The sequence below is a fragment of the Paroedura picta genome, chromosome 9, assembly GCF_049243985.1.
Source record: "Paroedura picta isolate Pp20150507F chromosome 9, Ppicta_v3.0, whole genome shotgun sequence".
Taxonomy (NCBI): Eukaryota; Metazoa; Chordata; class Lepidosauria; order Squamata; family Gekkonidae; genus Paroedura; species Paroedura picta.
The window spans coordinates 55,957,688-55,974,875 of NC_135377.1; the positions used below are offsets into that span (position 1 = coordinate 55,957,688).

A 17,188-nucleotide genomic window follows, 5' to 3' on the forward strand; every position below is an offset into this window, starting at 1 on the left:
GGAGGAGGAGGAGAAAAGCTAGTTTTTATACCCCCAATTATATTACCCAAGGATGCCTCAATGTGGCTTACAAACACCTTTCCCCTCCTCTCCTCACAACAGGCACCCTGTGAAGTAGGTTGGGCTGAGAGAGCTCTCAGAGAGAACTACCGTAAATGAATAGCTCCAAGAGAACTGTGACTGGCCCACAGTCACCCAGCTGGCTATTCATGGAGGAGTGGGGAACCAAATCTTGTTCTCCAGATTAGAGGCCACTGCTTGTTAACTACTATACCACACTGGGCCATTACACCATAGTAATTTCCCTCCCCTACAACACACTTAAAGCTCTAAACAGCACTTTCCCCTCCCCACAAAGTAAGAATGCTTTATAACAAAAGAAGCAGATTTAGCATAATAGGTAAAGTGGTTAAATATAAGAACAATTGACTAAGGTCATCAATATCAGGAGCAGCATGTACCTTCTATAATGTAGACACACTCTCTGTCAGGAGGATACTTGTTGGGATAATTGGGAGAAGTGAAGATGCCTCCTTCTGGGTATTTTGTCCACGTTCCACACTGTACTGTCTTTTGTCCTTCTGAAGTGGCTTGCTTTTCTGGGGAAGGGGGTGACACAGGTACAGACACACATTAGGGTATCTTTGGCTTAAAATCATTCATTCATTCATTCATTAATTCATTCATTCATTCAATTCAGATGTCTGCAGCTGGAAATGTGGTTTGTGGCTGTCTTCTACTCAGAGCAGACAAAGCAGCATGCTTGGATGCCTCTTCACCATCATAAATAACCGGGTTGGGTAGGCATCACCCCACATATTCTCTAGTGAACATTTAAGAAGGAACACTATACTGGGGGGGGGGGAGTGTGCAGGTAGCAAGAGTCACCCCCCCTACCACATACAGATCTACGTTCCTGTAGATACATCCTTATGAAGCCATACTCCAGATTTGCTGCCAGCACTGACAGATATGCTAGGAAACCATCATGCAACCTTTGGAGATATTCACTGATGCTGAAACTACATGGGACTGTGATAGAGAACCATTCATTCCTATTGTTCAATTGTTCTGATCTGTGGATTGGAACTGTGGGACAAACCAGCACTCAGAGCTTATATCTCAGTGGATGCAGTCATGAAAGGTACCTTTGCATTGTTGTTTAGCTGTTCAGATGCCTCAATTAGGTTTAGGGCAGTTTCTTTTTTCTCTCTCCCCCCCCCCCTCCACCTCTTGATTTGTTCCTTTCTTTTCCAGGCCCAGAGGCAAAGGATGTCAAGAGTGAGGCAGAATTATACCCAGGAATGTTCTCTTTTGGAATGCAGAGTTTTGTGTGCAGTTCTTCCCTGTTTGATATTAACTAGAGATGTTGGCTTTATTTTTTTAAACCGTTCACAGTGTGTGGTTTTGAACTACCTTGAATTATTTGCTCAGCAGGTATACTTCTACATAGCACCTGCTAATGGTCTTTCTTTTCTTGCTTCATTGTGGTATGTGTAAAAAGAGGAAAAATAAGGGCTATTTTTATATCCCACTTTGTACTACCCAAAGGACTCCCAAAGTGGTTTACAAACAGCTTTCCTTTCCTCTTCCCACAACAGACACCCTGTGGGGTAACTGGGGCTGAGGGAGTGCTAAGAGAACTGTGACCAGGAGGGGTGGGGAATCAAACCGGGCTCTACAGATTGGAGGCCACCTCTCTTAACTTCTACACCATGCTGGCTCTCCGAATGGTTTTACTATGTAGCTGGGGCAGGGGGGGGGGTAGGGTAGGGGTGCTCTAAGACTATTTTATCTTCTTTCAAACTTGTGGATTTCCTGACTGGTTCTATAAATGTAGGTTCTGCCATCTAACCTTGCTCAAATGTGAACTGTGCAGTGTGGAGAACATATTCTTATTCCAGCCTGTCATTTCCTGACCTTGATGCAAGGGCCCACACACCACATGCAGATCTGCACAGGCCTGCCCTAGAATGCAATAATATCATGGCACCAGTTTTGTTACTTAAAAAAAAAGTCAATACCTGCAATAGTGTTTTTAAAAGTTATAATTTAAAGAGTCCAGACATTGAGGATATATCTTGTGAAAACATACCTGCTCCTTTTTTTGTTGCCCCAGCCCAATGTAGGATGATAAAACTTGCTACAACTGAAAAAGAAAAAGAAACCTATTACTTGCAACATTGAGCTAGTTACAGCAACACAAATATAATATTCCATTTCCAAGGTAAGAACGCAACAAGCAAGGAACCACCTTTTGGTGCTGCATTTAGAAATCAATGGTCTCTTAGTGCTGATCAGGATCAATTCTGTGATGAGCTGCAGTCTGCTGGTGCCCGCCCCCCACCTCGTGTTCAGATTTCTTTGCCTGAATTATGCTGGGGACTACTTTATGGAGTGCTCCAGGCTATGATCCAAACATTAAAGCCATGCTCATAGTGAGTGCTGAAGACAGTGTATTCTTCACTGCCACCATTATTTATGTTATTACTGTCTGACATTCAGCTTACACAAAAGACATCAGATCATAGCCTGTGCTTGCTGATTTACCTTATTGGATCCATTCAAGCCAAATCACAATGTCATCATCTGCATAACGAAAGCTGCATATCTCCAGACAATGAATGCCCAATGCATTTTTCAATATAGTATTTTGCAAATATTATCTTTGGTCCATTTGGATCCCTTTTGTAGCACTGCAGTCCTTCTTAAGTGCTGGTAGATGTATGTGGGCAACCCAGTTGGAATATAAATTGTCAGCCAAAATATTATTCAAAGGTGTGCCACACAAATTAATTGTGCCATCTTAACAACAGTTGATTTCTAAGCCAGTTGATTTCAATGGGTATAGAAGGAGATAACTCTGCTAAGAGGACACTGTAAATGAATTGTAAATGAATATTCGCATTGTAAATGAATATTAATGTAGATCTTTTCTCCTAATTGTTGAACCACATTATCTGTCAAGAGGAAAAGGCTAGTTTCAGTCTACATTACAATCTGAGTCTCCTGTTGATACCTGTAAATTATCACCTGGCAGCAGATACATAATCACTATGCTATGAAAGCACTGCATAGGCTAAAGGAACTGCTGGCCTGACCCTTGGCTGAAAAAGTATACTGCAACCTATATGTCCAATCAGATCCAAATCTTGTGTAGCTACTGACAGCCTTCTGATACTATATAGCTACTGCTTCTTGCTAGGCTCCTCAGTTCAAGTCAATACTAACAAACATAATTTTCTATAGACTCCTAGAGCTCTGCACCTAAATCTCTGTCTGGTTTGACTGCACTGAATCATCTACTGAGCCATTCCCCTAATTTTATTTTCCTGGAAATCTTGCCCACATGGCTACTGAGCTTCTGGCTCAATGGTCAGCCACTCACCAACAAAGCTATGGGCCTCCCTCCATGCATCTCCAGGCATTCCCATCATTAAACTGAAAGATGAAATGTACAACATCCGTGAAGTTAATTAAAAGGATTAAGAGATGGGTTGACCAATTAACAGGCAGGGTAATGGAGCACTACAAGGTTTTATCTGATGTTTTAATTGTGATTTTATAAGATGATGTATGTCAAATGTTTGATGGGAAGCATCCCAAGCCAGCTTGGGGAGTGGTGGTCTAAAAAACTGTTAAATAAAAAAATAATTAAATAAATAAAATGACTATGCCCTAAATGATAAATTAATTTTGATGCACTACTGTTTTGATGCACTCAGTCCATGTATCTAGTTGGCCTGGATGGTATGTATATACCCATCTGTATCAAACATATATTTTGAGTTCAAAGGATGTTGGTTGAGCACTGATATGCATATCTACATCAACTCAATGCCCAGGTTTTACTTGCTGGATTAGAATGCAAAAGTTGTGGAATGATTTCCTGCTTTCTTTACCATAGCGGTGTATCTTTTACACTTTTTCCCCTTTTTATAAACAGTTGCCAATACTTACGAAGAAATGACAGACTTTAAATCTTCACCAAGACACCTCTTTCGATAGCATTGTTTTAGGTAATGTTCATATGTGGTTTTTTTAAACTGACTTTCTAGTTAGCACACTGTATAATGCAGTCAATATAAAACAAATCTGTTGGAAAAGCAGGACGTGGGATTGTGTCTCTACCAACAGGATTAGAATAACTAGTCTTTAGAACCTTTTCATCTCCTCATTCTTCAATGATTCAGTTGCTCCATGTTAGCCAAGGACCATAACAATTACAGTAAAGTAAGACTGAGGTGAGCAGTTGATTTGCAACCTGATGCACTGAGCAATTCTGAAGCAATCAGGAAGGAGGGTTGTGTGATCAAAGTTTTAGGAACCCATGAAACCGGGCCTGATCATGTAATTTGTTTTTATATGCTGTTTGGATTGGCTTTTGAGAGTGAGATGGAATCTTTCTCAGAGGCTCTGCTGCACATCTCAGCAATCTTGGCTGCAGAAATTCCCTTTAGGAGGGTTTGTACTGGCAAAGTACTTCTGGGGGTGGGGAAGGAGAGCTGACTCAGTGAAGGGAATACTGGAATAATGGAAACTGATTGAGAATATAACTTTCTGTAAACTGCAAGGTCTGTTTGTGTAATATCCATATTGTCATTAGTATTTAAGAATACATTTACTGCATAGCATTTGCAAGAGAAAATGCAAATGATGCTTGCAGTTTTTGCTTCCTATACAGATCTTGCATGGCTTTCTATACTTTTTCCCCCTTCGCAAAGATAGATAGTTGCAATACATAGGATTCTGTAAGTAATGAGTTTGAAGCAGGAGTATAGTGTAGTTACCCATTTACTAATGTGTGTTTTATGTAGAACTTTGAGCTTATTAAAGGAAATACAGCACAAGTTGCTAAATAATATAAATACTAGCTCTTTATATGTCAATGGAGTTTACAGATTGAGAACTTTAAAAACTGAACATGATTATTATATGGTTGCAGAGTTATATATGAAATTGATTATGATTCTTGTTTATATTTAGGGATGTTAACAGATTATTGTCCACTGAGTAAATGTAGACTAAACTCCTCTGACCTACACCCATTCTAATATCTTCAGACTAATAGACTTGCAGGTAAAATGTGAAGAAACTGTTGAGTGGATATTCCTAGTGAATATCACTTTGTCTTCATTGTGGCTACCAGGAAATGTGATTAATCATGCTGTAAAGTCCAAAACCTAGAGTGGACATGTCCCACCAATATACAGCTTTCTAGACCTGGCCTACTAAATGCTAGGCCTTACATATACTGGTAAGAATTTTACACTCTGGCAGTGAGGCAACTCCCATTCAGGACTTTTCTCTATCAAAAATTGAGGAAGCACTAGTTTTAGCTTATATATCCTTGAAAATTCATATACATTCCACCTTAAATCCTTATGCAACTTTTCAGAAATCTTAAGATATGCGCATTGTTTTATACTAGAAATGAGTACCAATACTCATAAAAAGTGTGTGACCTAGCTGCGACCATCAGAGGGGGGGGGGTATGCAAATTCAATCCAGTTGCCTTGTTTCTTGGTGTGATTTTTTGTTAATAAATGCTATCCAGTATGGTTGATATGTAACTCCAAAGTGGCCAATCAAGACTGAGAGAAGGTTTATGCCAAGAGCTACAGAATATGTTCTACAAAGTTAAAGAGAAAGCACACAGACTGACTCACTGAAATGCATTGAATATAGATCCTAAACCATGCTTTTTTATTTTCCATAAAGTACATAAGGTAGTGACACAGCTACTGTGAATAGAGTAAATGATGCATCAAGCATTCAAAAGAGAGAGAGAGAGAGAGAGAGAGAGAGAGAGAGAGAGAGAGAGAGAGAGAGAGAGAGAAGGAACATCCTTTTCTTTATCATTCATGGAAAGGGTAGAATTCCCCCAAAAAAGTTTTTGCTCTGAAGAATATACTATGAAACACTGACTTTAAAAACTAACATTTAAAATATTTATATTAGTTTATAACATGATCTTCATTATTCAGACTGAAAAATTCTGATGAACCATACATCCTTAACTCCAATAACTTAAAAGTACAGAGCTAAAGGATGTAGCTCAAGAGAAATATCTACTTTAGTGGCACTTCCATGTAAAAGGCTAAAAAGTGTATGTATGTATAAGTATCTATGGTACTACAGCCTTTATACATATAATTGGTGGTGGATACAATTGGTTTGGGCAGATTTTGTTTTCAAACTGTGTTAATTACCACTTCCTTAGACAATCTTGGATATATAACCTCTATTTATTACTCACTTGTCTCCATCTGAAAAATGGGCATAGTATCATCCTTCAGTTGACCATTCAGATCACAATCAAGGTAAAGAGCATAATCCATATAAAATTATGTTACTGGCCAGAGTCCCTTTGATTCTAATCAATGGAACAGGCATTTGAAGGGCATTTGTACTTTAAAAACTGTTATAAAAATTATACATGCTTATTAATTGCAAAGCTTTCATGCTAACAATAGCTCTGGTTACACATAACTTTTAAAATTAATTTTGCTCACGTGATTGGAAAAGTACAAATGCAAAAATAACCTGCCTTCTTTTTGTCTTTTGACTTTGTGTGGCCTCCATCAAAGGTAGCTGTACAATGGGGGAAGGGGAAGGACTGCCTATTCATGAAGGTAACTAAACAGGTAACTAATAAGAGCAGCTATCCTGAAATCTTCATCCCCCCCACTTTGAAGATGGAGTTATAAAGAGTAGCTGGTGACTTCAGTTCAAATGCCTTATTGCTTATTTATGTTATCCATACAAGTTCCAGCAAGGTAAGGAAAATCAAAACAAATCAGTATGTGTGCCTCTGATATTAGTGTTTTCTGCTGGTGAAGAAGGTATATCCCTCTCCTTCTATATATCTGATTCTCCCAAACAGATTGGTGTCTCATCCTAGCTTTGTTGGTGGTCAGTGGAAACCCCTCTCCTACCTTCTTCACCAGCAGAAAACACCAATATCAGAGGCATTTCTGCATATGTTTCGAGGGCATACTCAAATGGAATTAAATTGGCTTAAACCCAAGTATTGCACTCTGTATTGTAGGATTCGATGTCCTTTGACTTTAATACATCTCTGCCCAGGGTCCAGAAGAGTCAATGATACCGTTCATAACATGCTAAGTTCGCTGACACATTCAGCACCATGGACAGCACCCCAAGTACTTGGCGCGGTGCAGACCCTCCCCCCCCCCCCCCACACACACACACACAGTTTACAACTCTCGCTGAACGGTTTGTGAGCACACAGCCCTACCCTAAAGCACTTCTTCAAAAGAAAGTCTGAGGAAGCCCGAATCATAACCCCTTCTCCTCCCCCCCCCCGCCCCATTTCTTGACGGTGATGGCCACGGCTGTCCAGATGCAGTCGCAACAGTGTTAATCCTGAGCAATGCCAAGCGCCGCCATGGACTTTCTCTGCACAAGATTAATGTTGATGTTGCGGGACTGGCCCCAACTCTTGTGCCAGGACTCCCAGTCCCTACGCAGGATTTGCCTTTAGGAAGTAGAAAAGGCAAAGCCGGCAGTGGCTGCATTGAATAGACTGGCTCGGAAGTCCAACTGGAACGCCTGAGAGGGACTCCCAGCCCGTCACCGAGGACTCGGAGTCGCCAGCCTCATCTTGCTCCTCCGCTCCTTACGCGGCTCCATCCCCTTGTCACTGGACCGGCTGACCCCCAGGCATTTTTTTTTTTTTAGCGTGCTCGTCGCTGCCTAAGAAATTCAGAGCTCAAGTATAGGCAAAAAAGACCCCCTCCCCCAAAAAAGAGAAAAAGTACGGAGAGTTCTGCAGGTCCCTCCCCTCCTCCTCTCCCTCCAAGCTCGTCCCTCCGGGTCCCAACAAACCCACGGGTCTAGTCGGCCGGCTCAACTGTCCAGCTCGCTTTCGGACGGGCCTAGCCGAGGAAGGCGGGAGGTCGGCGTGCGGAGATTTACACCTGCGCCACGAAGCTGTCCGCATCCGAGTCCTCTACCGCGCCGGTCCCAATCCTGCCCCGGAGGAGACGCTGGCGAAGAGGGCAGGGGCGCCCGGCGCAAGGCAGGAGCAGGCGGGGGTCTACTCACTGTGAAACAAGCTGCGCCCATGGATCATGTCTGTTCCTTACACCAGGGGCTTCGCTCTCCACTAATTCCATTTAGAGACGGGAGGGCTTCCGGCGCTGGGAAGAGGAGGGAGCGGAGCCGTCCGAAGCCCCTGCCGCGCGCTGCCCGCCGACCCTCCGCGGGCGTCGCTCTCGCCGTCTCCTGCTCTCCGCCGCTCTCACGCCGACCAGCCCCCCATCGCGGCCGCTTCGCTCCAGCATCGGATCCTAGCAGCGGCGGCGGCAGCAGCAACTTCGAGCACCGCGGGGAGTCTGCATAACTGGCCGGGAAGGGCAAGCGGCGGCGGCGGCGGCGGCAGCAGGAGGGGGGGGGGGGGCAAGCGAGAGCCCTGGCCGCCTCCAAGAGCTGGCCGTCCGCGCCGGGATCCACGGGGGGAGGGAAGAGGAGGCCGGTCTCCCCCGCGCGCGCTCTCAGCCAGGAACTCCCCCCTCAATCGCCAGCTTCGTGCAATCCCCAAGGCAGAGCCAAGTCTTTCCCGAAGAACGTCGAGGCCAACCTCCCCCAGTCCTCCGGGGTCTTGCGCGGCGTGGAAGGAAGCGCCCAGGGGTCCGGCATCAGTGCCCGAGGCTCGCGTCTCTGCCGGGCAGGGGAGGGGAGGGGACGGAGGGGGAACAGAGAACCAGACGGCAAAGGGGGAAGTTGAAAGGGAAATTCGGGGGGGCGGGAGGGGGGGCAGCGCTAGCCGAGGGCGGAGGAAGTCATGTCGTTGCGCCAAGCGGTGCTCCTGGGAGAGTCGGAAGCCTTTCCAGCAGACCCCCGCCCCTGTCCTCGCAGCCTTAGCCGCCCCGGCCTGTGGAGCGCGCCTCTGGAAGCGCAGCACCACCTCTGGTCTTCGGCGGGCCGAGGGGGGGGGGGCGATCCTCCTTTCTCCTACCGACCAGCAGCCCAAAGCCTGGAAGAGCGAGGCCGGAGAAGGGGCAGGGGGCTCTCCTGCCTCGACCTCCTTCAGCCCCTGCCCCCGAAGGCACGCTTGGGGTCCTTCGCTCCCTCCCTCCTTCCCTCCTTCGTCTTCTCCTCTGCCCAACTGCCTTCTCTCTTCCCAGAAGGGAATCGTCACCCCGCTAGCTGCAGTCTTTCCGTTTCCAAGGGAGGGGGGCGGGAGAGAGAGAGAGAGAGAGAGAGAGAGAGAGGGAGCCGCAATAAAAGTTTCGCAGTTAATCCTCTGGCCGCGGAGCGCCAGAGGATTGCCGCCTCCAATCAATGCGGAGGGCGGGGGGGCCGGGGGCCGGCTCCCGCTGCCAGCGCTCTTCTCTCGAGCGGATTCCTCCCCATCAAGGCACCATCCCAACGAGACGGAGAGCAAGGAGGCGATCGAGGGCGAGGAAGGAGACCGGGGAGGGGGGGGCGGGGGGAGGGAGACCTAGAGCTCTACATCAAAAGGGCGGAGGTACACAGAAGGTCGGAAACGGCATCGGGTCCCTTTCTGGTGCTCGTCCCAGTCCACCGCAGCTGCCAAGGGCAAAGTCCGCAGTCCCCCGCTCCTTTGACAAGCGGGGATTTCCCAAGTCCTTCAACCGCTGCCGCCTCCCTCTCTCTCTCTCTCTCTCTCTCTCCACGCCCCCCCCCGCCCCCGCTGCCAAAAGCATCGGAGAGGAGGGGGTGGAAACACGGGGGAGGGGCAGTGGGTGGAGAGGAGAGAGCCAGCGGGCACAATCATTTGCCAGTTAAGGAACGGGATGCGGCGGGAAGGGGGGGGGGTGAGACGTCCAAGCACTCTTCCGGCTGCCTGCTCCTCCCCCCACAACACCTGCTGCTTCCAGAGCAGTGCCTGGCAGAGGGACAGACTTGGCTGGGTGCTGGGAAGGAAAGCGGGTCCTACTCATCACACACCAAAGGGACTGGGCAGCAAGGAGGACCTTCTTTTCCACGCTGCAAAGGCTATTCCTGCGCATGGATGACAACCCAAAGGCAGGGGGAAGTCTCTGGTCTTTTGCCTGACCAGGAAGTAAGCTAGCCTCTTCCCCCCCCCCCCCCCGTTTCTCTGGGACTCACTCCCAAGAAAGTGCCGATGGATCACCCTAAAGCTGTCCTGCTTCTTTGACGGGAAGTGCCGGGGCACTCAGAGGACAGCCGTCCTCCTCTGTCAGGCTCACTGCCTTCTGGGTGCCTGCTCCTCAGTCGTGGGACGTGGATCGCCTACTGCTTCGGAAAACAAAGCGGATCTCTTGCAAGCGACCTTCCCCAAGAAAACAAAGCGGTGGATGGGGTAGCTTGGAGAAGCAGGGAGACACAGGCTTGCAAAGAATGCAATTGAAAGCAGGAACCAAGGGCAGAGGAGTCCCAGAAGTCCCTGGAGACTAGAGCCGGACAAGCTGTCTTGGGTAGGAATTGGGTATCGTTTCCTAGAGTACCAGAGGCATCATAGGAGGACGTCTCACCCAGGTTAATTGTTCCACTGAGAAGATATCAGTGGCCACCTTCTGGGCATTTTGGAATTAAACTCGGCTCCCCATTGGCCTGAGATCATTCCTTTTATACTGATACGGTTCTATAGCTTGCTCTCAACTTCTGATCTGAACTGCTGAAATGCATTGGACAGACCAGAGCCTTCATCAGAGGTATTCTTCATCTGCCACTCATAGGGATCTTCTTTGATGGAGAGGGCTCCAGTCCAAGGAAGCATCTGGCACAACAGCAGTGCAATGCTAAATGAAGCTACATATTTCTAAGAACACTGACTGCAGTAGATTTAGAAGGGTGTCTTTCCATTTAGGATTCCTCTGCCTAGATGTTGGGCGTCAAGGGGCCACAAGACCCTTTTTCATTTTTGTGGACACAATCACACATGTAACTATCTTGCTGTAAGCAGATCCTGGGAAGTTTCTGAAACCTTTGCATGTTTGGATGGCAGGTTTCTAGGCACAACGACTTGGAAGTAATCCCTGCATGCAGAGCTCTCACATAACTATGCAAAATATTGCAACCTCTGGACCACATGTCACTTTGTTTAGGTGGTGGGTTGTGTGGAAGGTGGAATTGCCCAGAGACCACCCCAAATGTTTGGAAGGTGCTCACACTATATTTATCACACAGATTAGTTCCTTCTCTTGCAGTTTCAGGTGACAAGTCAGAATGATCTCCTATGTCATCCACAGCTGCATATCAAACCAGCCACAGATACCTGTGCTGTCAATAACAACATTCCAGGTACAGGAGGAATGGAAAGTCACTTTGACAGGTCATTTTCTTTTCCCCTCACTTTTGCCTGAGCTGCATGACATTCCTGTTGAATCCTCGAGGCTCTGTGCTAAATTCTTCCATTCTCCTCTCCTTTTTCTGGGAGAGCCTTCACTTTGCTGTCCAGAACATGTCTTATTAATCTTCGTTCCACCAATGAAATTCAGTCAGCAGTTTTGTCCATAATCTCCCCTTCCGATCAGGCTGGAGTACACATGAATGGCAGCTGACTCGACCTATAAAAGATCAACCGTCTTAATCTGCCTTCTCCCACGTACACAAGCAACACCTCTGGAGCCACACAGAGAAGTGCAGGTTGTCACGAACAATGCAGAGTGGGGAGAAGAGTGAAGAAACTGTAAAAGTCTCCTGCAGGGCAATGCAGGCATCAGTATGGCTAAGTTTCAAGTTATGGTTTGCTTACAAAAGATTACAGTACACACACACACACACAAAATAAGCAGGAAGGAAACTGCTGAATTGGCTGTTCTGAAAGGAAATGTGCTGTATAGTCTTTTCTCACAGTAAGAATCCATAGTCTCCCTCTTGCCAGATGGATGCTATATGTTGTGCAGGAAGGGAGCCATACACTGTAGAGTAATTCTCTGCACAGGTTAGCTTGGACTGCTTCTGGCTGTGGGTAGTGTGCCACCTGGTGAGGCAAAAGAGTAAAGGAGAAGTAGTGTAACTGCAGTGTTGGAGTTGGAAGATAGGGGTTCAAATCCTGGATTGGCCACCATGTACCCTAGGGGAGGGCCTTCATTTTTCCTCCTTCAGTTTCCCATGGCTCGAGTTACTCATTTGATTGCACATATATGGCTATCACTAGCTGATGATGCATCCACTTGCCCAAATAGATATTAATATCTCAAGTTTCACACTCAGGTGTATGCGCCAGCTGTATTTAAATGTGTGTTTGGATCTATTTTGTGGACGCAAATAAGGTTCACTTAATCATGGCCAGCACAAGAATGTTACATTTATGCAGATGCCAGACCATCAAAAACCTTGATTGGATCCATGCCTCTTTAGACACAATGCATTTACAATTATTCAACTCCTTGATTTGGGGAGATAGCAAAGAAAAATCCAGGAAGTCACTGTGGATCCACTTTTTGCACCCTGACACATGACTCCCAATAGTTGTCCCTAGTTTATTTTTCTTGGTTGGCTCATTTATTTATAGAATGTCCACAGGGTGCTTTACAGTACCTTAAGACACAAGAAACATCAGTCAAAATACAATAAGAACCAAGAAAATACTGAGAATGGGTTTCTGAACAGTGCAATTCCCTAATCATCCCTTCCCTCATTAGTCTATTGGTCAACTATATAAAATGAGAAGTAGAGTAGATGGATGCAGCTCTTTCTTATTAGACAGGAAAGAGTCCAGGGCAGAGTCTGCACTTACTTTGTTTATTCCATTATAAATCCTGTTGAATTCAGATCGATTTGAACTCGGGTCTTCCTCTTCCCCCCCCCCCCCATTGAAACAGGAAAGTGTTCTGCACGTGGTTAGGGTAGTTCAGAAGGGGGGGGGGAGCCAAGCTTCTTTCTTTCTGTTCTTGAAGGGGAAGGGAGAGAGGAGCCAAACAGGGAGCCTCTTTCTTTTCTTGGGGGGGGGGGGGAGAGGATCGAAGAAGGCAGAGGAGGGGGGGAAAATCCAAGATCGACAGAAGTTGAGAGAAATTAGGGGCTTCTCCTTTAAGGCAAGTTTGTCACATGACCAGCTTTGGCCAATCAGGGGTTCTCTACCACACAGCAAAGGCCAGATTCAAAACAGCCTGCTTTTTCAATCTGGATTTTATAAATATTGAGCATTGAAAGCACTCTAAGATATCACACAATAAAGGTAGGGTCACTCCGGATCAATCCTTCTTGCTGCAGAAGGAAACTTTAAATCGCCCCAAATCAAAATGGAAATCGCATTCTGTGTAGACGGCAGGGACTGAATCAACCTGGGAGGCAGAGGGGTCTATGCCTAATCGCACCAATGCATAGATTTGTGAAACATGTGATACATGCAGATAGCCAGTTCTAGCAGACTAAGAGCTAAGCTCCTGGCTGTAGCAGGAATGATATTACAAAAAGAAAGTGGCAGTAACGTCCACAGTAATAGGCAAGGCAGCATTTGCCATGCACCACTGGGAAAAGTTATTGTATTTGCAAAAGCATACTGTTCTAGCCTGGTTCTTACGGCTTGCCTCCTATCACTGCTGTGGAGGCAAACATAATAAAGATGGAGAAATATTTAGCAACTTCGAAGCGCTTTGTAAGTGATAGGAAGCAACAGGAAGCCTTTGTGGAGAAAGCAATGGCAAGCGTGTGGCAGCAATATAATGGGGGGGGGGGGGAAAGAAGTAGAGTGTTTACAACAATTCTTGAAAAGCAAAAAGAGAGGTCCTCTCTCTCTTTTCATTCCAAATCAGGAATGTTATGAATATTGTGAAGCAATTCATTCACTGTACTTTTCTTATGAAATGTACCTGACAGCAAAATGTGATAGAACTAGCTACAGCAAGAGTGATTTAATGACAAATTGATTTTGGCTATTGCTCAGTGACAGAATACATATTTTATGAATGCTGTCAACTAAGGGCATTTTTTATAAAGGGAACAGGGTTGCAGTTTTAGTGCCTGTGTAAATTAAAAAATTGCATTGTTTTATTGTACTGTACTTCTGTTTTATTGTATACTGGATTGTGTCTATTGTTCTTTTTTTCCCATTTTGCAATCCACCTTGAGACTGTTTCCACATTAGCAGACATACCTTATTTTAGTCTCATTTTGGATTTCCTTTGGATACTGCAAACCGACTCTAGGCTGTCTGCATTTGGGATTTCCTCCCCTTGTTTTTCAGGCTGAAATTTGTGATAGGCTTTCCGAATTTGAATTCCATAGAGACAATGTCCCATATATATATGACAAAATTATTTGTATATTGCTCTATATTTTGGATGCCATTAAAGGTTTTTGTATTATATTGTTGTTAAAATTTTCTTGACCTCCGGGGCCAGTCCAACCTCTGCTTCCAATCCCAGGCTGAGAAGGTAGACATACTGTTTAAGCAGAGAGTATTACTTACTCATGACATGAATAAATGTTGTCTTCTCTCTTCAAACATAAAGGTCTCATTCTACAATTCATAAAATAAAAATAAAAACCATTTGTTTTAGACAAAATTAAAACCATTTGTTTTAGACAAAATTAAAACACTTTACACGATATAGTGGTTAAAAGTGGCCGCTTCTAATCTGGCATGTCAGGTTTGATTCCCCGCTCCTCCACATGTAGCCAGCTGGGTGACCATGGTTTCATCACAGCCCTGATAGAGCTGTTCTCACAGAACAGTCCTGTCAGAGCACTCTCAGCTTCACCTACCTCATAGGGGGTCTGTTGTGGGGAGAGGAAGGGAAGGAGATTGTAATTAGGGTTGGGTGCTTTGGCACCCGAAGTGGCTTATCACTCCCGATGCAACCAACCCGGGGGGGGGGGGGGAGACACGGGAGTCGGAGCACCAGCTGCTTCAGGCACTGAAGCGCCCAACCCTAACCTACTTTGAGATTCCTTTGGGCAGTGAAAAGCAGGGTATAAAAACCAACTCTTCTTCAGTTTGACATTTTGACCCTGGGTATACTTTAGACTCCTTGCAACTATATACTGATCAGATTTGCCAGGCACAGCAAGTGACAGAAAACAATGGAGGCCAGGATTTAGTGAGAATAGCACCTTCAGCATCTCTGGTGTGATGGCCTCATTTCTGGCATTGCCTAAATTGATGTCATCATGCTGGGGGGACATTCTACTGTTTTCCCCCCAAATCCCTATAGTTTCTATATAGAGTTTGGAGAAAATATGAGAGTGTCACACAGGCCAATTTCACCCTGGCAGTGCCACTCCAGGGTGCTGTCATTGTACTGCTGCAGAGCTGTATGTTCTGCAGATTTCTGTGTCCCACATTTCAATGTCAGATTGGCTCCAGTGCTAAAATGTGTCCATGTGGGGGACACAGCCATGACAGACAGGTTCTGCCACATCGGGGAGGCAGGTTGTTATTTTGCCAAAAGGTAGGATTGTGTGAGAATGTGATCCCACCTTCCAACATTTTTTTAAGCCCTGGTCCACCCCAAGGTGCTGTGAAGTGCTGCAAAGCTGACTGGGGCATTTTTTGCCCCTTCCCAGCTTCCATAGAGTGGAGAGGTGCATGGACTGGAAGGCCCGTCTCTTTCTGACTACATGGGCCTGCTACAGGACAGGCCTTGTTGGCCACTGGAACATGAAAAGGGAACATGGAAGAATCTACATTCCTTTAGCGCAGGGCTGCTGAGGGCCCAACCCGTACTAGGCCCGGGAGGGTGGCAGCCTGGTGGTGACATCATGTAGATATGGGGATTAGTCCCATGTCCATGTGAGCCCCCTCCCAGCCTTTTCCACCCCTATGGAATCAGCTCCAGTGTAACAACATCACTTCAGGATTTGAATGGAAGTGGCATCATTGTGCCAGATTATGCTGATCCCACTCCCATTTAATCTACCATTTATCCCCAACTTCTTAGCTGAGTGGAGGTGGGTAAAGTCTGTGGGGGATAAGAAGTCTCCAGCCACCAGTGAACTTCTAGCAACCCTCATATTTCTAGTTTAGATATTTCTCTTCCAAATGAACATTTAAAAGCCTTCTTCCTTTGCAGGCTAAGGGTATGTACCTCAATTCTAATTAATTCTAATTAAATACTTCTATGATTGTGTCTCCCACCTCCTTTTAGTGTTGCAGGTTCTAACAGAGGTGGGATTAAAAAAAAAAAGGATGGGTAGCTAAATTGAACCCAAGTGATAAGCAACCATACAGTGTCAAACTAATATATAGCTGGGTGGATCCAAATTATTATGGGTAGAATGTTCACAGAATGGATATCTCTTGCTTGCCACCTGAGTTTCTGAGTCCTGCTCCCCCCAATTCTGCAGTGGGAGGGGGAAACTGGCAAGAATCAAGGTTGGATTAATATGTGCTCCAACAATTAATATGAGTCTTCAACTCAAACTGCACCAAATTTAAAAGGTCCGCCAAAAATATTAATGTTCTTATTTAGAGGCCCCTCACAATCTAGGGTCCTGAACTATGGTTTACTTAATTTATGGATACACCTGGCTCTAATGCTCCTCCACCGAAGCAACTACTATCATAAGTGTTGTTATGCTTTCAGAACAGCCATTTTGGATCCAAGCCAGCCTCTTCACTGCTTATGTGGTATATAAAATAACCTGGAAGTCTTTAGCTTAACATTTTATTATGACTGTATTTGTAAGAGCCTTAACTTTCAGTTTAAATGGTTTTTATTTTCAAATTTACTGTCCCTGACTACCCCAGTGGCATCTATTGTTATTGATTACACTCAACACTTAAAACAAAATAGACTTCCATGACAAGTCTACAGCACTCTAATGAATACTAAGGAACAAGCAACGTAATCATGGATAAAATGGGACTTTCAATGACTTTAAAATGTTAAATGTATTTGCATTTAAACCCTTTATTATGCACTTATTTTAGCAATTATACAATCTTTAGGTGTCAGATCTTTGAGCATAAGATAAATGTGAGTATCTTAAAACTACAGGAATCACTTCTGTTATTTGAGGGGGGGGGAAGGTTAATCCTGCAATGTTGTAATTTACTTCAGATGTTTCTGCAAATTTGGGGCATTTTCCAGGTTTGTAGAAAGATCAGTCTTCTTTGTCCATGGCTCCAATCTCTGTATTTAAGCATCCACAGATTTTACCGTACTGACAATGAGATGTATTGAGATTTTAAAGGTAGTCTTTGTATTTTCTCCACACAATATATTTTTGGAAAGCCAAACCTATATAAAGCTGCGGATTAATCCCAGCATTATTTCAATGATAG

General features: G+C 45.1%; 1 protein-coding gene across 6 annotated transcripts in view; it reads right to left on the reverse strand.

The window, feature by feature from the left end:
- Window positions 1-17,188, reverse strand: part of NETO1 (neuropilin and tolloid like 1) — a 177,318-nt gene that overhangs the window by 125,907 nt on the left and 34,223 nt on the right. For 4 of the 6 annotated variants that reach the window (XM_077352888.1, XM_077352890.1, XM_077352892.1 and 1 more), the window contains exons 2-3: window positions 2,096-2,149; window positions 462-599 (exon numbers count right to left, since the gene is read on the reverse strand). In XM_077352888.1, coding sequence (XP_077209003.1) covers window positions 462-599; window positions 2,096-2,149 — 192 coding nt within the window. Of the gene's footprint in view, window positions 1-461; window positions 600-2,095; window positions 2,150-8,070; window positions 9,207-17,188 lie in introns of those variants that run through there. The other 2 variants (XM_077352889.1, XM_077352891.1) reach the window with 2 other exon arrangements.